This window comes from Pristis pectinata, chromosome 10 (genome assembly GCF_009764475.1).
Source record: "Pristis pectinata isolate sPriPec2 chromosome 10, sPriPec2.1.pri, whole genome shotgun sequence".
In the NCBI taxonomy this organism is placed as follows: domain Eukaryota; kingdom Metazoa; phylum Chordata; class Chondrichthyes; order Rhinopristiformes; family Pristidae; genus Pristis; species Pristis pectinata.
In genome coordinates this window covers 96,656,323-96,681,391 of record NC_067414.1, presented here as the reverse complement: position 1 = coordinate 96,681,391, position 25,069 = coordinate 96,656,323, and the positions used below count along the sequence as shown (strand labels likewise).

General features: G+C 54.2%; 1 protein-coding gene across 2 annotated transcripts; it reads right to left on the bottom strand.

The window, feature by feature from the left end:
• On the bottom strand, positions 1 to 25,069 carry LOC127574787 (zinc transporter ZIP9). Of its 2 annotated transcripts, XM_052024131.1 has the most exons (8): positions 24,909 to 25,069; positions 12,818 to 12,926; positions 11,228 to 11,407; positions 7,994 to 8,095; positions 6,743 to 6,811; positions 4,629 to 4,714; positions 2,724 to 2,858; positions 1 to 565 (listed from the first exon to the last, which is right to left on the bottom strand). In XM_052024131.1, exons 1-8 carry the CDS (start codon positions 25,002 to 25,004, stop codon positions 332 to 334), a joined length of 1,011 nt encoding a protein of 336 aa, XP_051880091.1. In that variant the 5' UTR covers positions 25,005 to 25,069; the 3' UTR covers positions 1 to 331. The 2 variants fall into 2 exon arrangements, with proteins under 2 accessions (XP_051880091.1, XP_051880092.1); XM_052024132.1 differs by lacking the exon at positions 7,994 to 8,095.

The following is a 25,069-nucleotide window of genomic DNA, read 5'->3' as shown; positions in this document are numbered from 1 at the left end:
GAGTGTGAGTGTGTTAGAGAGAATGAACCCTCATGCACTGGTGATGACAACTCCAGCTTATTATTAACTGGCACAGGAAGGCACAGACCCCTTCTACCCTCCAACATGATACATTGGCTCTCCCATCTGTTCCCTACCACTTGCCGTGTCACCCAGCACCGACGATCCTTGGGCCATTAGTTTTCCAAGGTGTTACCTTTCAGCAGCATCCACCTCCAGAGTTGGGATGGGGGCTGTCCCAGAGCCACCCCTGCCCTGCCCCTGCCAGTGGTACAGTTTCAAGCGGGGGGTAGGGCAGGGCTGAGGGTGCGAGCTGTGGCCCGGATCACAGCTAGCCATCATGGAGTCCCAGTGAGAGGAAAACAGGAATGGTACAGCCCACGATCAGCGTCAGGCTCTCCAGGAAGCCCAGCCCCTTCTTGCCATGGCCGTTGGAGACCTGGTGAGGATGTTGGCTGCTGACCTCAGGGAGGACGTGCACAGATGCAACATAGAGGAAGGTCCCAGCGGAGAAGAGCAGCCCAATGCCGGTGGCCTTGGTCTGTTGCAGTGATTCCAGACTGCTCTGTTGAGGAGAGGAGAAAAACACGTTCAAGGTCAGCAGCACAGTGGGTAGAACCGCTGCCTCACAGCGCCATGATCCAGTGCTGTCGGTGTGGAGTTTGCATGCTCCCCGTGACCATGTGGGTTTCCCCCGGTTTCCTCCTACATCCCAAAGGTTGGTAGGCTAATTGGCCACTGGAAATTGGTCCTAGGGATTAGGATTGCCAACACTGACTCAATGTAATGACTACTATTAGTAATCACCAGGTAATCCTGGGGCTGCAACCTCACTGATAAGCTCAGTCCTCTGGCAGCCTGCTTTTTCAAGCCCTATATTCAAGGTTAACATGTATATCACAGGGAAAATGTTAGAACCTGTTACTAAAGATGTTGTAGCAGGGCACTTCGAAAGATGCAAGGTAATCTGGACAAAGTCAGCATGGTTCAGTGAAAGGGATCTGGTGTTTGACCACTTTACTGGTGAAGTAACGTGTGGATAAAGGGGAACGGGTGGAGATACTGTGCTCAGAGTTCCAGGAAGTGTTTGATAAGGTGTCACATCAGAGGTTATTGCGGTAGGTGAAAGCTCGTGGTGCAGCCTCAATGTATCACAATTTAGAGAAACGACTTGGATGGGCACCGAAGGTACGGCTGTGAAATTTGCAGATGGGTGGGAAGGCAGGTGGTGAAGAGGAGGAGAGACCACAGAGAGATATGGACAGGGTTAACGAGTGGGCAAAGATCTGTCAGATGGAGTGTAATGCGAGTTTACAAATCTCCGAGATGCAGGGCGATCTGGGTATCTGCATGATTCACTGAAGACCAGCGTGCAGGTACAGCCTAATGCTGTTATTGTTTATTACAAGGGGAATTGAATGCAAACACTGAGGATATGTATATGGGAGATTGGCGAGACCACATCTGGAGGCCTGTATACAGTACATAGTGATATTTGAGAGAGAGAGGCACATGAACAGGCAGGGAATGGAGGGATATAGACCGGTTCCCTTATACGATGAGATGGACTCTGACCTCACGATCTACCTTGTTGTGACCTTGCACCTTATTACACTGCACTTCCTCTGTAGCTGTGACACTTTACTCTGTGCTGTTATTGTTTTTACCTGTACTACATCAATGCACTCTGTACTAACTCAGTGTAACTGCAGTGTGTAATGAATTGATCTGTACGATCGGTATGCAAGATAAGTTTTTCACTGGACCTCGGTACAAGTGACAATAATAAACCAATACCAGTACCATGTGCAGGCAGGTGGGATGAGTTTAATTTGGCACCATGCTCAGCACAGACACCAGGGCCGAAGGGCCTGTTTCCTGTGCTGTCCTGTTCTATGTTCTACAAAGGATATCAATGTAGTAGGTTTACCAGTTAATGCCTGAAAGGGTGGATTGTGTTATGAGGAAGAGTTGAACAGGCTCGTTCTGCTCCAGTTTAGAAGAGTAAGAGGGGATTTAACTGAAGCACTTAAAGCCCTGAGGGTCTAGACTGGTGATGTGGAGAGGGTGTTTCTCCTTGTAGGGGTACCTAGTCCTAGGGTTAAAAATAAGGGGGTCACCCATTCAAGGCAGAGATGTGGTTTAGGACTAGTGTGTATTTTGGAACAGGGTGCAAGTTTAGGGTGGGAGTATATGTTGGGGCAGGATATGGGTTTGGTGGGATGTGAGTTTAGGGTTGGGGGGAATCTGGGGAAGGGTTTCGACTGTGGATCAGGTTGGGGTGAGTTTTGAGGTGGTATTTGGGGGTCAGGCTGGGGCATGTGTTTGGGATAGAGTCCGGGTTTAGGGTGGGGGTTATGTTTGGGACAGAGTCCTGGTTTAGTGTGGGGGTCACGTTTGGTACAGGGTCCTGGTTTAGTGTGGGGGTCACGTTTGGGACAGGGTCCTGGTTTAGTGTGGGGATCACGTTTGGGACAGGGTCGTGGTTTAGTGTGGGGATCACGTTTGGGACAGGGTCCTGGTTTAGTGTGGGGATCACGTTTGGGACAGGGTCCTGGTTTAGTGTGGGGGTCACGTTTGGGACAGGGTCCTGGTTTAGTGTGGGGGTCACGTTTGGGACAGGGTCCCGGTTTAGCGTTGGAACATGTGTTTGGGATACCATCCTGGTTGAGGTCAGGGGCTCTGCCACGGATCGGACGCCAGTTTGCCAGAGGTGCCCTTACCTTGCGGACGATGAAGAAGGTGCTGATGGCCAGCAGCGGGGCAGCCAGAGAGAAGGCCAGTAGGTGCTTGTGGATCTGCCTCTTCTCCAGCCCAGCGTGCATCAGGTACGAGACCAAACCAAAGGACGCAGGTGCCTGAAATTACCCACAGACAGCGACACCGTCAAACCCCACCCACGTTCATCCAGGGCTTCACCCAGATGTTCCTCAGAGGACGCATTGTCCGGGTCCTCGGGTACTGGTGGGTGGTGGAAGGGAGCAAAGACCTCGGGCTTTGAGCCTGGCCCTGTTTCTGCACACCAGAACCTGTGTCCCATGATTAGTAACCTTCTCCCCAGCTAGATCTTGGCTCCATTTCACAATCACCCCATGTTACCTTGGTGGTAATTATTACTGTCACGTGTACTGAGATATAGTGAAAGGCTTTGTTGGCATGACACCTAGACAGATCATACCGTACACAAGTACATAGTACAAGGAAAAACAATAACAATGCAGAATAAAGTGTTAAGGTGCAGTGCAGGGAGACAGTGCAAGGACCATGACGAGATCGATTGAGAGATCAAGAGCCCATCTTTTATCATATAAGAGGTCCGTTCAAGAGTCTTATAACAGCGGGATAGAAGCTGTCCTTGAGCCCGGTGGTACGTGCTTTCAGGCTTTTGTGTCTTCTGCCTGATGGGAGGGGGTCAGAAGAGAGAATGTCCGGGGTGGGAGGGGTCTTTGATCATGTTGGCTGCTTTCCCGAGGCAGCGGGAAGTGTAGGCACAATCAGTGGAGGCAATGGTACTTTTACCTTGTAACTGGCTTGAACTGATTTCTTTAGCTATCATTCCCCTGAGGTTATTTCTTGGTCTCCAGGACAGTAACATGCAAAGACCAAGCCCCCATCACCCACTATTGCTGGACTCGCTGTTCACCAGGATGGGACGGAACCAGCGAGGGTGCTCCCCAAATCCCTGTGCCGTCCACACGTGGGATGGAATCAGCCCGGATGGGTGCAGCTGCAGTGGAATTCCAACACCCCACACCACTCAACCCCCCTGTCCTTGCCAGTGGACCCATGAATGCAGGAGAGTTGGCACACCATGCCCACACTGGGTACCTCCACCACCCACCATAACACTGCGACCTGGTGCAAGAACCTGCCTTTCTGTAGTGCCCTGGATGCCAATGAAACATCACCGCAGTGAGAAACTGGAGCCAATTCATGCGGAGGAAGCTCCAAATGCGAGATATGTGACCAGCTGCCATGGGGGGATAAATTAATTTTATAAATGCACCCTATCTGGAGGCATCACGGCTCAGTGCGGCAACTGCTCTGCCCAGGACCACAAGAAACTGCAGAGTGTTGTGGACACAGCCCAGCGCATCACGGACACCAGCCTCCCCTCCATGGACTCCGTCTACACCTCCCGCTGCCTCAGTAAAGCAGCCAACATAATCAAAGACCCCACCCACCCCAGACATTCTCTCTTCTCCCCCCTCCCATCGGGCAGAATATACAAAAGCCTGAAAGCACGTACCACCAGGTCCAAGGACAGCTTCTATCCCACTGTTATAAGACTCGTGAACGGACGTCTCATATGATAAAAGATGGACTCTTGACCTCACAATTTACCTTGTCGTGGCCTTGCACCTTATTGTCTGCCTGCACTGCACTTTCTCTGTAACTGGAACACTTTATTCTGCATTCTGTTATTGTTTTTTACTACCTCGGTGTACTAATGTATGGAAGAATCTGTCTGGATGGCATGCAGACAAAAGCTTTCCACTGTATCTCAGTACATGTGACAATAATAAACCAATTACATTGGCTTGGGTACCAAGAGTGCGAGGATCCAGAGGGAAGACCCCCACCCCTGCCCACCCCTCAGGTTGTCCCTGCTGCCGCTGTCTGCTCACCTTGTGCAGGATAACGGCAAAGAAGACGATGACCTGGAGTGAGAGTTGGGAAGATCCCGCAGCAGTTCCGAGTGCCACACCGTCCACTGTAAGAGGGAGGGGCACAGGTTAGTCAGCAGGACACGGCCATGGAAGGAGTTCCAAAGGGATTCTCATGCAGTGGCTACGGGACACGCGTGCAGAGCTGGCGATAACGGCAGGCGGGGAGGCACGTTGGTGAGACTGGATAGGCTGGGACTGTTTTCCTTGGAGTGATGGAGGCTGAGGGGTGATCTGATAGAGGTTTATAAAATCATGAGGGGCACAGATAGGATGAGTGGCCACAGTCCTTTCCCCAGGGTAGGGGAGTCTACAACTAGAGGGCACAGGTTTAAGGTGAGAGGAGAAAGATTTAAAGGGGACTTGAGGAGTTTTTCCACACAGAGGGTGGTGGGTACGTGGAACGAGCTGCCAGAGGAGGTGGTAGAGGCGGGTACAATTACAATGTTTGAAAGACATTTGGGCAGATACATAGATAGGAAAGGTTTAGAGGGATGTGGGCCAAACACAGGCAAATGGGACTAGTTCAGGAAGACAACTTGGCCGGCACGGACAAGTTGGGCTGAGGGCCTGTTTCCGTGCTGTATCATTCTCTGACTTGCGAGGGGGTTGGGCGGCCACAAAGGTTTAGAAACTGCTCCACCAGCATCGAGGGTCACCCTGACCCCATTTGTGAACGTCACATCTCAGCCAAGAGCCTGGTGAGTTGGATGGACCAGTGGCGTCAGGTTTCCTGTTACAGGAAATGGGAAGGGCTTAAATCCTTGGCAGAGGAGTCAGAGGGGAGGGACAGGGTTGGAGCAGAAGGACTGGAGATAGATGGGCAGAAAGGTTCACACTGGGGGGGGGGGGCGGTAGGAGTCCGCTTACTGCCCGAGGGGCTGGCAGGGGCACAGACCCTCACTGCATGAAGTAGAAGCTGGAGTGGGCTATCTCGAGTGGATAGTCAGAGGCTTTTCCCCAGGGCTGAAATGGTGGCCACAAGAGGACACAGGTTTAAGGTGCCGGGGAGTAGGTACAGAGGAGATGTCAGGGGTAAGTTTTTTTACTCAGAGAGTGGTGAGTGTGTGGAATGGGCTGCCGGCATTCCACCTGACCAGGCCCAGGTGGGGGGGTTGGGAGCAGGGTGTTCTCTAAGCCCGGCGGGGCTGCCCAAGGACGGCGATGAACCCACTGGAGAGGCTCCCTCAGTCGGAGGCCCAGAGAGATTTCGTCACCCTGACTGCAGCTGCCCAGGGTTCAGAGGGGTACGGGCCAAACGGAACGAGCTCAGATGGGGCATCTTGGTCGACATGGACCAGTCGGGCCAAAGGGCCTGTCTCCGTGCTGCAGGACTCTGTGACTCTGACACTGGCCCAGGGTGTGTAGTGCCACAACCCCACCCCCTGCTCCCCACCCCCGCCGTCAGGGTTAAACCCCCCACCCAGCCCCTGCTCCCCACACCCGCCGTCAGGGTTAAACCCCCCCCCCCACCCCCGCCGTCAGGGTTAAACCCCCCACCCCCCGCTCCTCACCCCCACTGTCAGGGTTAAACCCCCCCCATCACTCCCCATACCCAGAACAGGACCACTCGTGCCCCCCCCCCCCCCCACAGCACCCCACCGACCCCGTCATCCACAGAGCCCCTACCCCCCCACCGACCCCGTGACCCACAGATCCCCCACCCCCCCATCACCCACAGAGCCCCCACCCCCCACCGACCCTGTCCAGCCACAGAGCGCCATCCCCCACAGCACCCCACCCCCGTCACCCACAGAGCGCCCACCCCACCCCCCACAGTGCCCCACCCACCCCATCACCGACAGAGCCCCCATCCCCCTCAGCACCTTCTCAGACAGATTCCTCTTCAACTCCCTCCGCTCACCCCACCCACCCCTTTCGGTCCCGGGGGGGGGGGGGGGGGGGGCTGCAGAGCAAGATCCCACAGACACACACATGACAGGTTTGCCCCTCTGGCTGCCAACTCTGAACATGTGATGCAGCCGTGATCACCCAGGCTGCCCCCTCCACCCCACGATGTACAACCCTCCGTTGTCCCATCAGACCACCCCCCTCACACGGACAACGTCCCATACCTGCTGCGTGGATGACCAAGCCAAGGGTGGCAGTGAGACTGGATCTGGCCCCCGAGCCTCTCCCCTGCTCTGTGGTGGGAACAGAAGACCTCCTGTTACTGGTGCACCATGAATTACCTCAAAGCATTTGAAGAACATCACATCTCTTCACAGAGGCACCTTCTCCACAGCTCAAGGTTCAGGTCGAGGCTCTGCCTTCCTTCAGTTTACACTGGATGTCACCAGGACAGGAGGGATTGGGTTATGAGGAGAGGGTGGATAGGCTGGGACCATTTTCCCTGGAGTGCAGGAGGCTGAGGTTTATCAAATCATGGGGGCGGAGATAATGTGGACGGTCACAGTCTTTTCCCCAGGGTAGGGGAGTCTAAAACTAGAGGGTATAGGTTTAGGGTGAGAGGGGAAAGATTTAAAAGGGACCTGAGGGGCATCTCTTCCACACAGAGGGTGGTGGGTATGTGGAACGAGCTGCCAGAGGAAGAGGGAGAGGCGGGTACAATTACCACATTTAAAAGTCATTTGGACAGGTATACGGATGGGAAAGGTTTAGAGGGATGTGGGCCAAACGCGGGCAAATGGGACTACCTCACTGAAGCATCTTGGTCAGCATGGATAAGTTGGGCCGAAGGGCCTGTTTTCCGTGCTGTAGAGCTCTACGTCTCTAATTAACTGTCAGATTTATGGTTGAACCGTGTAAGTACGGAGAGTAGGAAAATGCTCAGTCACAGATCCTCCCTGACCTGTCGTGCTCTGCTTCTCACTCTTCGCCTGTGGACTTCTCGCTCATCACCATAAAAACCGCCGGACCCCCGCCACAGGGACCGCCGGACCACCACAAAGCCCAGCTGGTTCACCAATGGTGAGGAACCCCACCCTGACCCAGTCACGGCCGATGGTGGCACCAGTGGTTGGTCAAGCCCAACCCCAGGAGGGAGCTCACCTTCCCCAACCCCAGGAGGATGATCCTGGGATACTCCGGCAGGGAGAAGCAATGGAAGCACTGCACCTGACAGAGCTGACCAGAGAGGTGGGTGGTTGGGGGGGGGGGGGGGGGTGGGAGCAGAGAGGGAAGTGACGGATGGGAAAAGAAGGGGTGGGAGGGGGAGGAAGGGGAGGGAGGGGGAGGAAGGGGAGGGGAGGGGGGAGAGGGGAAGGGGAGCGGGGAAGGGAGGGGCCCGGTGTGCGGGACGGTCAGGGCATGGTCTCTCAGGGATCCCCATCGACCACCCCATCACCTGCTCCTGCTACATGTACCTGTGCTGCTGCTGGCTACAGGTGGGGTGCCTGAGGCGGGGGGCAGTGAGGGGCTTGGCTGCTGGCCACCGTGGCTCCGTTGGCCTGGGTCTCGGGGCTCATCTAAGGAAGTAAAGGGGGGAGAGGTTAGTCGAGCACCTCGACCTGTGCAGGAGGCAGAGCGGGGTCCACAGTGAACCAGACAAGGCTGGAACTCACTGCAGCCCACACCCCTGGGCAGGCTTAATGTAGGGTCCTGGGCACATCGAGGGCTGCTGGGGCTAACACAGGCTCCTGGGCTGATGGAGTGCTCCTGGGGCTAACGCCGGGTCAGGGTTAGCTGACGGGTGAGTGAGGAAAGGAAGCTGCGTCATACAGTTCACTCAGGCTTTCCAAATGGGTCGGCATGGACGGGTTGGGCTGAAGGGCCTGATTCTGTGCTGTGGAACTCTATGAATCCATGGCTCCGGTGAGGTTGGTGGGAATTTGAGGGTAGAGTTAAAAAACTAAGGTGGAGGGGTAGGAGGGTGGAGGAGGTGAGGAAGAGAGTTTGTGCCTGTGTGCATTTATGATCAGGGTGCACCTGTTTGCAGCGTGTGTGTGTGCACGCGCATGCAGGTCTATATGTATATATGTGCACGCATGCAGGTGTGTGTGAGAGTATGTTTGAGAGAGAGAGAGAGAGAGAGAGTGTGTGTGTGTGTGTGTGTGCACTCGCATGCAGATCCGTGACTGTGTGTGAGCGCGTGCATGCAGGTCTGTGAGAGAGAGAGAGAGAGAGAGAGAGAGAGAGAGAGAACATGCGTGCATGCAGGTCCCTGTGTGTGCATGCAGGTTCGTGAGTGTGTCCATGTGCCCTTGCATGTGCCTGTGTGTCCATGCACATGCCCGAGTGTCTGTGTGCATGCATCCATGTGTCTGCAGCAGGCCTGGCCTCTCCTGGACTCTGGCCCTCTGGGATCTCCCCGCTCCTGTTCCTCACCTTGCCTGTTGTAGACCCAGCAGTGGGTGGAGTTCCAGGGCAGCCCACGTTCAAACCTCGCTCAGGCACCTCCCATTTCAGCACACCTCCCCTACCTCCCTGCCTAGTCTTCTGTTTTACCTGATACCCTTGGATATTTAATTCACCCTCATCTCCACCCTGCAACCACGTTTCTGTAATGGCCACTAAATCATACCCCTTTGTACTGATTTGTGCCACTAGTTCACTGACCTTGTTTCAAATACTGTGAGCATTAAGATAAAGTGCCCTTACACTCATTGTGCTTTTAGAATCTACTAACCTTTGTGTCCTTGTGTTTGACTTTTCTGTATCCACTCTCACTTTTCTTTTCTAACTTTCACTCTGGTCTCTGCTTTGCTTCCCTCTGACTTTCTGCATGGACTCCCATCCCCCAGGAAGGACTGTTGGCCTTTTCAGGGGCTAACGTTCTCAATGTCCTCAGGTGCCCACACCATTTGAAGGGGGTTCTAAGACTTTAAACCCGCAGATTATTGCCCTCCCCAGCGTCGAGGACATCTTCGAGAGGCGGTGCCTCAAGAAGGCGGCATCCATCACTAAGGACCCTCACCACCCGGGACATACCCTCTTCTTGTTACCACCATCGGGGAGGAGGTACAGGAGCCTGAAGACACACACTCAATGTTTTAGGAACAGCTTCTTCCCCTCAACCATCCATAAACCCCCCAACACTACCTCGTTATTCCTCTTCTGATTTATTTTTGTTTGTAACTTACAGTAATTTTTATGTCCTTCACTGGCCACAAAACAGCAAATTTCACGACAGGTATCAATGCTAATAAACCTGATTCTGTCCAGTCAGTCACCACATGCAGCAGAATAAAGTCAGGGGTAGAGTCGCGTTGCCACTGGGTGCTATCAACAGCATCGGCCGAAACAGGACAGAAACTCAACGAAAGCCCAATCATACTCAGCTTTTCACTACCTCAGACCATCACTTTATCATGAGCAGTACCCCTGCGTCTGAAACCAATGTCGGTCAGTTTAAACCGAATGCTATATTTCAGAAAACCTCATCAGACAGACTTTGTTTTCAGGGAACGACCAACAGCATATCTGCTTCGTAAACTATCTCACGTACTCCACAAAGTTATTACAACTCAACTACACTGCTTAATTCAAGATACATAATATTCAGAAATCAGGTTGCTCCAGGGAGACACACTGATTAACAACTGACATTTTTGGTAAAAAAACCATTTAATTGATAAACAAACTGTGCCTCATTACCACACAACACACCACAGGTCAGGCAGCATCTGTGGAGGGAGGAACAGTTGATGACTTAAGTCGATGACCTTTGGTCAAGACATTTCATCAACAGTTCTGATGAAAAGTCATTGATCTGAAAAATATTCACTCTCTCTCTCTCCACGGATACTAGTATTAATGTCAGTAATTTCTTTATCATGTGTGTCTAGGTACAGTGAAAAGCTTGTGTGCATGTGCCATCCAGACAGATCATTCCACATATAAGTACATCGAGGTAGTTAAAACAGAACGCAGAATATAGTGTTACAGTTACAGAGAAAAGTAGCGCAGACAGACAATAAGGCGCAAGGTCATGATGAGCTAGACTGAAAGATCAAGAGTTCATCTTCAGCGTATGACAGGTCTGTTCAAGAGTCTGATAACAGCAGGATAGAAGCTGTTCTTCAGTCTGGTGGTACGTGTTCTCAAGTTTTTTTATATCTTTGCCTGACAGGAGGGGGGGAGAAGAGAGAATGTCTGGGACGGGAGGGGTCTTTGATTATGTTGGCTGCTTTACTGAAGCAGCAAGAAGTGTAGACAGAGTCCATGGAGGAGAGGCTGGTTTCCGTGATGCGCTGGTCTGTGTCCACAACTCTCTGCAGTTTCTTGCGGTCCCGGGCAGAGCAGTTGCCGTACCAAGCCGTGATGCATCTGGATAGGATGCTTTCTATGGTGCATCTGTAAAAATTGGTGAAGGTCAAAGGGGACATGCCGAACTTCCTTCACTCTCTGAGGAAGTAGAGACACTGGATGCCTGCACGGAGACACACCCCGACCCTACAGTCGGACGCCTGTGCTGGGACACACCCTGCCCCTACAGTCGGACGCCGCACGGGGTTGCGCCCTGCCCTGACAGTTGGTTGACCCTTGGGTTACAATGCCCTACCGTCAGATGCTCCGCTGGGTCACGGCCTGCCCCTACAGTCGGACTACCCGCGGGTCCCACCGCCCTAAGTCGGATGGGCGGCAGTTGTCAGACGTACCTCCCTGCCAGGCGATACAACTGGTCACCTGATCGACAACAAACATCAGCAGGAATCCGGTAACCAGGGAGATGCCAATGAAGAAGTGGGGGGGCACCAACTGCTGGGCCCCGTCCTCCCTCCCCTCGGCGTCCTGCATCTCCATGACAACGTGACTCTGGGACAGGTTCTGCCGCTGAGCTGGAGGTTTAGACAAAGCAGTAACGTTACCCGGAGTCCCACCAGCTCCTGTTGTCCGTCTCCCATTGGGAGTGGGAGGGGCAGGGTTGGGGTGTCAGTAACCCCAGTTACCTCTGGGGACCCTGAACATCCCATCAGGGAATCAGGCCCATCCTCCTCCCCATCCTGGGATCATGCTGCACGCTGTACCCACCCTCAGACCTGGCCAACTGTAGCCAGGATTGACTTGGCCATAAGAGAAGAGGGTGACGGTAGAGGGCCGTGGACGTGATTGGGTGACGGCGGAGGGCCGTGGACGTGATTGGGTGACGGCGGAGGGCCGTGGACGTGATTGGGTGACGGCGGAGGGCCGTGGACGTGATTGGGTGACGGTGACCATTGGTGTCCCACACGGATCAGAGCTGGGACCCTTGCTGTTTGAGACGTACGTGGATGTGGGAGGCAGGATCAGTAAATTCATGGATGACATGGAGATTGGCAGAATCGTTGACAGTGCGGGGGGTAGTCGTGGGCCATGGAGAGATACCGATGTGTTGGTGAAATGGGCTGAGAACTGGGAGGTGGAGTTTGGTCCAGACAAATGTGAGGTGCTGCATTGTGGGAACACTGTAGAGGCCTGGACGTGTACTATGAATGGTGGAGTTTTGAGGAACAGAGGGAGCTTGGAGTACAAGTCCATAGATCCTTGAAGGTGGCAGCACAGGTAGATAATGTGGTTAGGAAGGCTTATGGGATACTGACCTATATGAGTCAGGGCACTGAATACAGAGGTAGGGAGGTTATGCTCCAACTGTATAAAACGTTGGTCAGACCTCAGCTGGAGTACTGTGTGCAGTCCTGGTCCCCAAGGTACAGGAAGGATGTGATAGCTCTGGAGAGGGTGCAGAGGAGATTCACCAGGAGGTTGCCTGGGATGGAGCAGTTTGGTACTGAAGAGAGACTGGAGAGGCTGGGTCTGTTCTCCCTGGGGAGGGGCTGGTTAAGAGGGGACATGATTGAGGTATATAACATTGGGGCGTCTAGATAGGGTGGACTGCAGGAAACTTTTCCCCATATCAGAGATGAATGAAATTATAGAAGAGATTTAGAGGGGATCTGAGAGAGCGGTGAGTACCTGGAACACACTGCCAGAGAGAGTGGGGGAAGCAGGGTCGCTGACAGTGTTTAACATCTAGACCAGCATTGAATCACCACGGGCCAAGTGCTGGGAGGTGGGGTAAAACGGATGGGTATCCACTGGTCAGTGTGGACATGCTGGGTGAAGTGGTCTGTTTCCCTGCTGTATGTCTCCCTCCCTCCCTCGTCCCCCCACCCATCGGGGCGACCACTCCCTCCCTCCCTCCCTGCCCATCAGCAGTATAACCCCCCTTCCTCCCTCCCCTTCCCCCCCCCCCACCCAGTGCTACCCACCTGTTGGGGGGCCGGCCAGCAGCAGCTCGATGCCCTCTGGGATGATCACAGCCAGTGCCGTCCCACACAGCAGTCCCGCCCCCAGGACCGTCACCAACTTCAGCTTCTCCTGGAGAGACAGGGAGAAGGGGGGGGGGTCAGGGGTCAGGTGTACCCGGACCCAGGGTCATTCCCCACAACACCCCCCGGGCCAGGGGTCACTGTACTCCAGAACAACCTGCGCCGCTCTGAGGAATCTGGTCCGGGTGTAACGTGGTCCTCCGGCCAAGAGGCTGCGCCGCACTGGATGTGGGCAGTGCCTGGCCTAGGGGGTGCCACGTTGTCGGGGTGTTAATGGCCGGGCTGCCCGTCCCCCCCCCCCGCCCCCGCCACACCCCCACCCGAGCTGCTGAGAAAGATCCCACGGTGCTGTTCCGACATTCCCTGCAGGATTCCCGTCAAATTCGCAACAGAAAACCCACACACGCCGGAGACCTGAGATAAAATCCTCAGGTGGTGGGGATGCAGAGAGAGGTCAGTCAGCCTCTGTGGGGAGGGGAGGGGAGGGGGCACTTCAGCTCGCTGGCCGTTCTCTGCGGCTGGAAGAGTGAGGAACCGAGCTGCAGAGCCGGGGATGGTGGAGAGAGCTGCGGGAAATCTGTGTGGTCCTGGTGTCACTACTGCTGTGGGTGGTGTGGAGAGGGGTGGTTGGGGGGGAAGACCTGTCCTAGCCCCCTCCCCTTCCCACCCCACCGCCCGACACACAAACAGCCCTCTAGGTGAGGCAGCCATTCACTGACTGTTCTAATCCACGGATCTGTGGACTATGTGGGTGAACACCACACACACACACACAGAGGAAGTGGGGGTGATTGGGGAGTGTGGAGGGAAGGAGGGAGGGAAACATGGAGGGATGGAGGGAAGGGAGTGTGGAGAGGGGCAGGGAGGGAGGAGTTGAGTGGAGGGAGGGAGGGGTTGATCCTGAGGGTCTGGGTACCTGAGCGGAAGAGAGGAGAATGTGCTGATAAACTGGACCCTCGGTAGAACTGGTATTCCCTGGGTGAGGGGAGTGATCAGACAGGACCCCACCCCTGCTCGGGATGTCCTGAATGGGATGTGAAATGAATGATAGGAAGGCAGGTCCTCGCTCTGGTGGTGAGGGATCTCTCTCTCTCACTCACACACACAGAGTCATAGCATAAAAGCAGGCCCTTCGACCCAAACGGTCCATGCTGACCAAGATGCCCATCTAAGCTGGTCCCATTTGGCCAATATCCCTCTAAACCTTTCCTATTCATGTTCCTATCCAAGTACCTTTTAAATGTTGTTAATGTACCTGCCTCAACCACTTCCTCTGGCAGCTCGTTCCATATACTGACCACCCTCTGGGTGAAAAAGTTGCCCCTCGGGTTCCTATTAAATCTCTCCCCTCTCACCCTTAAACCTATGCCCTCTAGTTCTTGATTCCCCAACCCTGGGAAAAAGATTGTGCACGTTCACCCTCTCTATGCCCCTCACGATTTTATACACCTCTATAAGGTCACCCCTCAGTCTCCTTCACTCCAATGAATAAAGTTCTCAGCTGCCCAACATCTCCCTATAACCCAGTCCCTCGAGTCCTGACGGCATCCTCGTAAATCCCCTCTGCACCCTTTCCAGCTTATTGGAACTGGACACCGTATCCAAGTGCAGCCTCACCAATATACTGTACAACTGCAACATAACGTCCTGACTTCTACACTCAGTGCCCTGACTGAAGACGACCAGCGTGCCAAACGCCTTCTTCACCATCCTGTCTACCTGTGACGTCATGTTCAGGGAACCAATGTACCTGAACTCCTGGATCCCTGTTTTACAACACTCCCAGGGTCCGACTGTTCACTGTGAAAGTCCTATCCTGGATTGACTTCCCAAAATGCAACTCCTTGCACTTACCTGAATTAAACTCCATTTGCCATTCCTCGGCTCACTCACCCAGATGATCAAGATTCCCTCTGTAATCCTTGATAAGCTTCTTCATTGTCTACACACACACACACACACACTGTGTGAGGGAACGCCACGGCACTTAAATCGCTCCAGGGTCTTGCAATTCGTCACCTTGATGCAAACTGTAGCTGCAACTGTCTTTACACAGCAAGCTCCCATGAACAACAAGGCATTGGTTGTTCCCTGGTTAGTCTGTGTCCAGGCATTGGGCATGCAACGGTGCCAGAAGCAACAATGCAGCCGATGCCCGTTGGTCCGTTGCAACCATTAACAGCCAGGTGCAGGGCCTGTCTGACTCTGGTTTCCAGTCTGCTGGCTCAGACGGGTGTCTGTCTGTCAGGAAGGTGGGTATCAGTCTGGAATGTGCTCCTCTGGCAGTGGGCCGGTGGACAGCTGTCACACAGTGTGACGTGTCCACAGCAGAGAGAAAGCCCTTCAACAGAGCATTCACTCTGTTTATGCCTGGCTAGGAACTTGGTTAATTAGTAAACAGAACTGCACCATTACCTCCCTTTATATCCCAGGAGTTGGGCCTGGTCCACACACCAGGCTCAAAGCAGCCTTTTGTGTTACCACCGAGGTCAAACGTACAGCTTCTCACAGCTTGTGCCAAGGCACTGGTATGTGTGGGACTGGTGGGGCTTTAACCAGGCAGGGAGTGTCGGGGGGACGGGTAGCACCAGGTCCACACACACACACACACACACTCACAGACACACACACAGTCATACACACTCACAGGCACACACACACACACACACACACACACTCAGAGACACACACAGTCATACACTGAAAGACACACACACACACTCAGACACACATAGTCATACACTGAAAGACACACACACAGTCATACACTGAAAACCTCACACACACACATTCACACATGGAAACACACACACAGACTCTCACACTCAAACATGCAGACACACAGATTCAAACACACACACAGAGCCAGCCTACCTCACACCTACGTCCAGAAGATTACACACAAAGTCCACAACCTGCAATTGCCTCGGTGGGTATGAATCACTGTAAGTTCTCAATGAAGATCTCCAAAAATAATCCAACAAATACCACTGTTTCAGCTGGTCAGACAACACAGAAAGAGGCCCTTCAGCCCATCGAGTCCGTGCCAACCATCAACCACCCATTTACACCAATCATACATTTTTTATCCTCCCAACATTCCCATCAACTCTCCCAGATTCTACCCCTCATCCACACACTGGGGGCAATTTACAGCGGCCAATTAACCCCCTGGCCCCGCACATCTTTAGGATACAGGAGGAAACCGGAGCACCCAGGGGAAACCCACGCGGTCACAGGGAGAACGTGCAAACTCCACACAGACAGCGCCCGAGGTCAGGATTGAACCTGGGTCTCTGGTGCTGTGAGGCAGCGGCTCTACCCGCTGTGCCACTGTTGTCCTCACTTGAATTCCTTTTCCAGTGTAGAGACTCAGGACTGAACTCCTGGCTGAGTGAGTTGTATCACAATAGCTCACCAGGGCACAGCTCAAGCCGGCACCCAGAACTAACCAGGCTGCGTCAGAGACCAGAGCCACCAGTGAGGTCACATACGACGTGTATCAGTGACCCTGACATGAAAGTGGTGTCACAGGTAGTCAGGGTGGTGAAGAAGGCTTTTGGCACACTGGCCTTCATCAGTTAGGGCACTGAGCGTAGGAATTGGGACATCATGTTGCAGTTGTACAAAACGTTGGTGAAGCCGCACTTGGAATATTGTGTTCAGTTTTGTCACCCTGCTGTAGGAAAGATGCCATTAAGCTGGAAAGAGTGCAGAGGAGATTTACGAGGATGTTGCCAGGACTCGAGGGACTGAGTTATGGAGAGAGGTTGAGCAGAGTGGGACTTTTTCCACTGCAGCATAGGACACTGAGAGGTGACCTTATAGAGGCGTATAAAACCACGAGGGGCATAGAGAGGGTGAATGCGCACAGTCATTTTCCCAGGGTTGGGGAATCAAGAACTAGAGGGCACAGGTTTAAGGTGAGAGGGGAGAGATTTAAAATGGACCTGAGGGTCAACTTCTTCACACAGAGGGTGGTGCGTATATGGAACGAGCTGCCAGAGGAAGTGGTTGAGGTGGGTATGTGGTGCCCCCTCCGCAGTTACCCTGTCAATGCCCCTCAGAACCTTTTTTGTTTTAGTAAGTTGTCCCTTCTACAGTCTGATAAGTACAGGCCTGACCTGTTCAACTATTCTTCACACTTCAACCCCTCCAGCCCGGGAATCAACACGATGAGACTTCTCCGAACAGCCTCCACTGCAAGGCTCTCCCTCCTTAAATGCGGAGACCAAAGCTGTCCATGTGCTCCAGGTGCAGTCTCGGCAAAAGTTGCATCAAAACCTCCCTCCTTTTACACTTCATGCCCACCTGCCTTCCCCCTCTCACCTGGACTCACCTGTCCCCGCCTGCCCTGTTGCTCCAGATTCCAGCATCTGATTTCTCCCGTCTACCTGCCTTGTACACCAGGGGGTGGACGTCTGCCGTGTTAATGCCCGGCTCTGTCCGAGCTCAGGCTGAGCAGAGCCTCCCCAATCTGTGCAGAGCACGGCTCCCAGCCCAGAGGGACACTGGCACTGCGTGGACACTCGCCAGACAGGCAGTTCATTCCCCACAGGTCTCACTCTGCTGCGGAAAGATGTTGATGCAAAACCAACCGGTTGCTCGTCTCCAGTTCTCTCCAGGAATGACAATGCCATCGAAACGCGACGCACCAGAGGGCAGCGGCGTAGGGGCGCTGGATCAGAGGACAGTGGCGGGGGGGGGGGGCCTCTGGACCAGAGGACAGTGGTGGAGGGGCACTGAACCAGAGGGCAGCGGCAGAGGGGCACTGGATCAGAGGGCAGCGGTGAAGGGGCACTGGATCAGAGGGCAAGGACCTGCAACCTTGCAGCCACTGCCTCGACAGTGCAGTGGCCTGTCTCACAGCACAGGAAGAGGCCCTTCGGCCCACAGTGTCTGTGCTGAACATGATGCCGAATTAAACCAAATCCCTTCTGCCTGCACATGGTCCATCTCCCTCCGCTCCCTGCACATTCATGTGTCCAACAGCCTCTTCCACCACCACCGCGGCAGTCCATGGCTCTCTGTGGAAAAAACGTCCCCACACATCTCCCTGAAACTTTCCCCCTCTCACCTTAGACCTCTGCCCTCTAGGAGTCAACATTTTGACCCTGGAAGAAAGAATCCGTCTATGCCTCTCATAACTTTATAAACTTCTCTCATGTCTCCCCTCAGCCTCTGCCGCTCCAGAGAAAACAGCCCAAGCTCGTCCAACCTCTCCTTATGACTAATTCTCTCTAATCAAGGCAGAAGCATGGTGAACCTCTTCTGAACCCTCCCCAAAGCCTCCGCATCCTTCCTGTAATGGGGCGACCAGAAATCTACACAACACTTAAATTTTAAACAGCTGCAAGGTGACTTTCCGACTTTGACACTCAGTGCCCTTATCAATAAAGACAAGCGTGCCGGACACCTTCTTTACCACCACTATCAGGGAGCAGTGGACTCGGACCCCAACATCCCTCAGTACATCAATGTGACTAAGGATCCTTCCAACAGTGTACTGTCCCTTTAAACTTGACCTCCCAAAGTGCAACATCTCACACTTCCTCGGATTAATCTCCATCTGGCGTTTCCCTGCACACATCTGGAACTGATCGATATCTGCTCTACACTTTGACAACCCTCCACACTGTTCACAGCTCCACCAATCGTTGTGTTGTTGGCAAACGTTCCAACCCACCCATCGACATTTTCAACCAACTCATTATATCAGAATGAAAAGAGGTGCCCCAGTGTTATACAGTGAGAGACCCGTCCCCACCGGTACCGTACCCCGGTGTTATACAGTGAGAGACCCATCCATGCAAGGTACTGTACCCTAGTGTTATACAGTGAGAGACCCATCCCCGCTGGTACCGTACCCTGGTGTTATACAGTGAGAGACCCATCCACGCAAGGTACTGTAACCCGGTGTTATACAGCGACAGACCCATTCCTGCCGGTACTGTACCCCGGTGTTAGACAGCGACAGACCCGTCCCCGCCGGTACCGTACCCGGTGTTAGACAGCGACAGACCTGTCCCCGCCGGTACCGTACCCAGTGTTAGACAGCGACAGACCCGTCCCCGCCGGTACCGTACCCTGGTGTTAGACAGTGACAGACCCGTCCCCGCCGGTACTGTACCCGGTGTTATACAGCGACAGACCCGTCCCCACCGGTACCGTACCCCAGTGTTATAGAACCATAGAACAATACAGCACAATACAGGCCCTTCGGCCGACCATGTTGTGCCACCCTTCAAGCCACTCCTAAGACTATCTAACCCCTTCCTCCCACATATCGGTCTATCTTAAATTCCTCCATATGCTTATAGAACCATAGAACCATACAGCACAAAACAGGCCCTTCGGCCCACCGTGTCGTGCCATCCATCAGACCACCCTCACACTACTTAACCCCTTCCTCCCGCATATCCCTCTATCTCACGTTCCTCCATATGCCTATCCAACAAGCTCTTGAACCAGTTCAATGTATCTGCCTCCACCACCACCCCAGGCAGTGCATTCCATGCACCAACCACTCTCTGGGTGAAAAACCTCCCTCTGACATCTCCCCTGAACCTCCCACCCATAACCTTAAAGCCATGACCTCTCGTCTTGAGCATTGGTGCCCTGGGAAGGAGGCGCTGACTGTCTACTCTATCTATTCCTCTCAATATTTTATATACCTCTATCATGTCTCCTCTCATCCTCCTCCTTTCCAGTGAATAAAGCCCTAGCACCTTAAGCCTCTCCTCATATTCAATACTCTCCAATCCAGGCAGCATCCTGGTAAATCTCCTCTGCACCCTCTCCAACGCCTCCACATCCTTCCTATAATGAGGTGACCAGAACTGAACACAGTACTCTAAGTGTGGCCTAACTAGAGTTTTGTAAAGCTGCATCATCACCTCGCGGCTCTTAAACTCAATCCCGCGACTTATGAAAGCCAACATCCCACTGGCCTTCTTAACTGTTCTTTCCACCTGTGAAGCAACTTTCAATGAACTGTGAATATGAACCCCCAGATCCCTCTGCTCCTCCACACTGCCGAGTATCTTGCCGTTTACCCTGTACTCTGCCTGTTCTCTTGAACTTGACCAACGTATCAGCCTCCACCACCACCCCAGGCAGCGCATTCCATGCACCAACCACTCTCTGGGTGAAAAACCTCCCTCTGACATCTCCCTTGAACTTCCCACCCATTACCTTAAAGCCATGTCCTCTTGTATTGAGCATTGGTGCCCTGGGAAAGAAGCGCTGGCTGTCCACTCTATCTATTCCTCTCAATATTTTGTACACCTCTATCATGTCTCCTCTCATCCTCCTCCTCCTCCTCTCCAATGAGTAAAGCCCGAGCTCCCTTAGTCTCTCCTCATAATGCATACTCTCTAAACCAGGCAGCATCCTGGTAAATCTCCTCTGCACCCTTTCCAACGCCTCCACATCCTTCCTATAATGAGGCGACCAGAACGGGACACAGTACTCTAAGTGTGGTCTAACCAGAGTTTTGTAAAGCTGCATCATTACTTCATGGCTCTTAAACTCGATCCCACGACTTATGAAAGCTAACATCCCATAAGCTTTCTTAACTACCCTATCCACCTGTGTGGCAACTTTCAGTAATCTGTGGATATGAACCCCCAGATCTCTCTGCTCCTCTACACTGCCCAGAATCCTGCCATTTACCTTGTACTCCGCCTTGGAGTCTGTCCTTCCAAAGTGTACCACCTCACACTTTTCCGGATTGAACTCCATCTGCTACTTGTCAGCCCAGCTCTGCATCCTATCAATATCCCTCTGTAAGCTTCGACAGCCCTTCACACTATCCACAACACCACCGATCTTTGTGTCATCTGCAAACTTGCTGACCCACCCTTCCACCCCCTCATCTAAGTCATTAATAAATATCACAAAAAGTAGAGGTCCCAGAACCGATCCCTGTGGGACACCACTAGTCACAGCCCTCCAATCCGAATGCACTCCCTCCACCACAACCCTCTGCTTTCTACAGGCAAGCTAATTCTGAATCCACACGGCCAAGCCTCCCTGGATCCCTTGGCCTGTGACCTTCCGAAGAAGCCTACCATGCGGAACCTTGTCAAACACCTTACTAAAATCCACGTAGACCACATCCACTGCACTACCCTCATCAATCTTCCTGGTCACCTCCTCAAAGAACCCTATCAGGCTTGTGAGGCAAGATCTTCCCTTCACAAAGCCATGCTGGCTGTCCCTAATCAGTCCATGATTCTCTAAATGCTCATAGATCCTATCTCTAAGAATCCTTTCCAACAGCTTACCAACCACAGACGTAAGGCTCACTGGTCTGTAATTCCCTGGACTATCCCTACTACCTTTTTTTGAATAAGGGGACAACATTCGCCACCCTCCAATCCTCCGGTACCATCCCCGTGGACAACGAGGACTCAAAGATCCTAGACTCTGCAATCTCCTCCCTCGCCTCACAAAGCAGCGTAGGGAATATTCCATCAGGCCCCGGGGATTTATCTGTCCTAATATTTTCTAACAGCTTCAACACATCCTCTCTCTTGATATCTACGTACTCCAGTACATTACCCTCACCAACACTGTCCTCAGCGTCATCAAGGCCCCCCTCCTTGGTGAATACTGAAGAGAAGTATTCACTGAGAACCTCACCCACTTCCACAGCTTCCAGGCACAGCTTCCCACCTTTGTCTTTAATCGGACCCACCTTTACTCTAGCCATCCTTCTGCTCTTCACGTACAAGTAAAAAGCCTTGGGATTCTCCTTAACCCTACTCGCCAAAGCCTTTTCATGTCCCCTTCTCGCTCACCTCAGCTCCTTTTTAAGTTCCCTCCTTGCTACTCTATAATCCTCACGAGCCCTGTCTGATCCTTGCTGCTTACACCTTACGTATGCTGCCTTCTTCTTCCTAACTAGTTGTTCCACCTCTCACGTCACCCACGGTTTCTTCACCCTGCCGTTCCTTCTCTGCCTCACCGGGACAAATTTATCCCTAACATCCTGCAAGAGATCCCTGAACATCGACCACATCTCCATAGTACACTTCCCTTCAAAATGTCATCCCAATTTACTTATACAGTGACATACCCATCCCCACCAGTACCGTACCCCAGTGTCATACAGCGACAGACCCATCCCCACCAGTACCGTACCCCAGTGTCATACAGCGACAGACCCGTCCCCACCAGTACCATACCCCGGTGTCATACAGCGACAGACCCGTCCCCACCAGTACCATACCCCGGTGTCATACAGCGACAGACCCATCCCCACCAGTACCGTACCCCGGTGTCATACAGCGACGTACCCCGGTGTCATACAGCGACAGACCTGTCCCCACCAGTACTGTACCCCGGTGTTATACAGTGACAGACCCGTCCCCACCAGTACCGTACCCTAGTGTTATACAGTGACAGACCTGTCCCCACCGGTACTGCACCCCGGTGCTATACAGTGACAGACCCGCCCCCAGTGCTACTGTACCCTGGTGTTATACAGCGACAGACCCATCCCCACCAGTACTGTACCCTAGTGTTATACAGTGACAGACCTGTCCCCACCGGTACTGTACCCCACTGTTATACAGTGACAGACCCGTCCCCACCGGTACCATACCCCAGTGTTATACAGTGACAGACCTGTCCCCACCGGTACTGTACCCGTGTTATACAGTGACAGACCTGTCCCCACCGGTACTGTACCCCACTGTTATACAGTGACAGACCCGTCCCCACCGGTACCATACCCCAGTGTTATACAGTGACAGACCCGTCCCCACCGGTACCATACCCCAGTGTTATACAGTGACAGACCCGTCCCCACCGGTACCATACCCCAGTGTTATACAGTGACAGACCTGTCCCCACCGGTACTGTACCCGTGTTATACAGTAACAGACCTGTCCCCACTGGTACATGGGAGTTGGAGAGTGATGTGGGAAAGATTGACCCTAGAATCCAGTACCAGTCTCACCACAAAGTGCCTGTCCCTGGCCACCTCCCACTGTACAGCAATCCACGTTACACTTGATTTCAACAACAGGACCACCGTGAGTCCCCACCATAAACATACTCCGGTCACCACTGGGTGAAGCTGAATGGAAGCAGCCACACCCCCAGTCCTGGACAACCTGTGGCGGGTGCCTCACCTCCTGGATCACAAGGTCCTGCCACCACTTACAGGACACAGATCATGGTGGAGGCAGCCACACTTCCCTCTCCTGAGGATGAAAGGCCACAGAGGGAGTGGTGCGGAGTGAAATTGGGGGCTGGCATGGGTACGATGGGCTGAAGAGGCTGTCTGCCTCTCTGCCCCAGATCTGTGGCAATGTTGTCGAATCAGACAGCACCAAGTGGCCCTTCGGCCCTCCTGAGATAGTCCCATCTAGCAGGCCCACGCCTCTCCGCACCTGTCCCGTCCAGGAACCTGTCTGTTCAATGCTGTCACTGTACCTTCCTCGGCAGCTCGTTCCACAGACCCTCCACCCTCTGTGTGGGAATGCCCCAGAGGAACATTCCAAACTGCAACAGCTCGTACTTGCCAGAGTCGGATTCCATCGGCCGTTCCTCGGCCCACTTCCCTGGTTGATGTGGATCCAGTAGTTTACCTCAGTCGTTTACCTCCAGCACACCAGCATCGTCGGTGACATCCACACTCACTAAACACGCTACCCACTGAAGGAAGGAAACGTGAGGGCAACAGGGACAGGGCGGGGGGCACGAGTGACCGGATTCAGCCGCACACTACGGGATGGATGTGGGGGCTTTGGAGAGGGTGCAGAAGTGGTTCGCCAAACTTGGGTTGTTTTCTCTGGAGCGGCAGAGGCTGAGGGGAGACCTGATGGAGGTTTACATTCAGACATGCGTAAACAGCTGGCATCTCTTCCCCAGGGTGGAAACGTCAAAGACTAGCGGACGTGCATTTAGGGTGAGAGGGCGATGTGCGGGGCAGATTTTTTTTCACACAGAGAATGGTGGGTGCCTGCAACGGGCTGCCAGGGGTGGGGGTGGAGGCAGATATGTTGGACGTGTTTAAGATAGACACATGAACATGCAGGGAGAGGACGGACATAGAATGGGCTTAGTTTAATTTAGTGAAATGTTCAGCACAGACATTGTGGGCCGAAGGGCCTGTTCCTGTGCTGTTCCACGGTGACCAAATGGACTCCGTCCCCACCGGAGCCGCTCGATGACAGGGAAACGTCGACAGTCAGAGGCTGCTGGGTCACCATCTGCACAGCACCGGTCAGGAGTGTGATGCAAAAACCCCTCCACTTGCCTGCACCAGTGGGGCCCCCAACAGCTCTCAGGAACCTCAGCTCCCTCCAGGACAGACCGACACCCCATTCCCCCCACCCTGCACACTCACAGGTGGGTGGGGGGACAGGACAGCTCCCAGCACTGAGCCTTTCCCCTTCGCAACAGCGGAGACGGGACGACGTGCGGCAGCGGGACCCCCGCCGCCCGCCGCTCTGACTGGAGCCGGTTCCTGTGCGGCCCAGTGAGCTGCCGGCTGTGGGGGGCTCGGCCCAGGGGAGACACCAGCCCCGCCGCCCCGGGGAAGTATCCGCTTTACGGAGGGGATGGAGAGGAGGGGGGGAGGAGAGGAGGGGGAGAGGAGGGGGAGAGGAGGGGGGGAGGGGGGAGAGGAGGGGGGAGAGGAGGGGGGGAGGGGATGGAAGGGGGGATGGAGGGGGAGAGAGGGGGGAGGGGGAGAGAGGGGGGGAGGGGGAGAGAGGGGGGGGAGGGAGGGGGGAGGAGAGGAGGGGATGGAGGGGGGGAGAGGAGGGGGGAGAGGAGGGGGGGAGAGGAGGGGGGGAGGGGGGAGGGAGGGAAGGAGGGGGGGAGAGGAGGGGGGGAGGGGGGAGGGAGGGAAGGAGGGGGGGAGGGAGGGGGGGGGAGAGGGAGGGGGAGAGGGGGGGAGGGAGGGGGAGAGGGAGGGAATGGAGGGGGAGAGAGAGGGGAGGAGAGGGGAGGGGGGGAATGGAGGGAGGAAGTGAGGGAGGGATGGGGAGAGCGAGTGGTGGGAAGGACTCACCTCGGGCAGTCTGATGACCAGCGGGATCAGTCCCAGGAGCAGGGAGCCTCCGAACATGGCCAACGACACGAGAATGATGCTGATCGCCCCGTCCATCGCAGCCTCCCCTACCCCCGGACCCTCCGCTACCCCCGCAGCCCGCCCGCCGCCGCCGCCCCTAC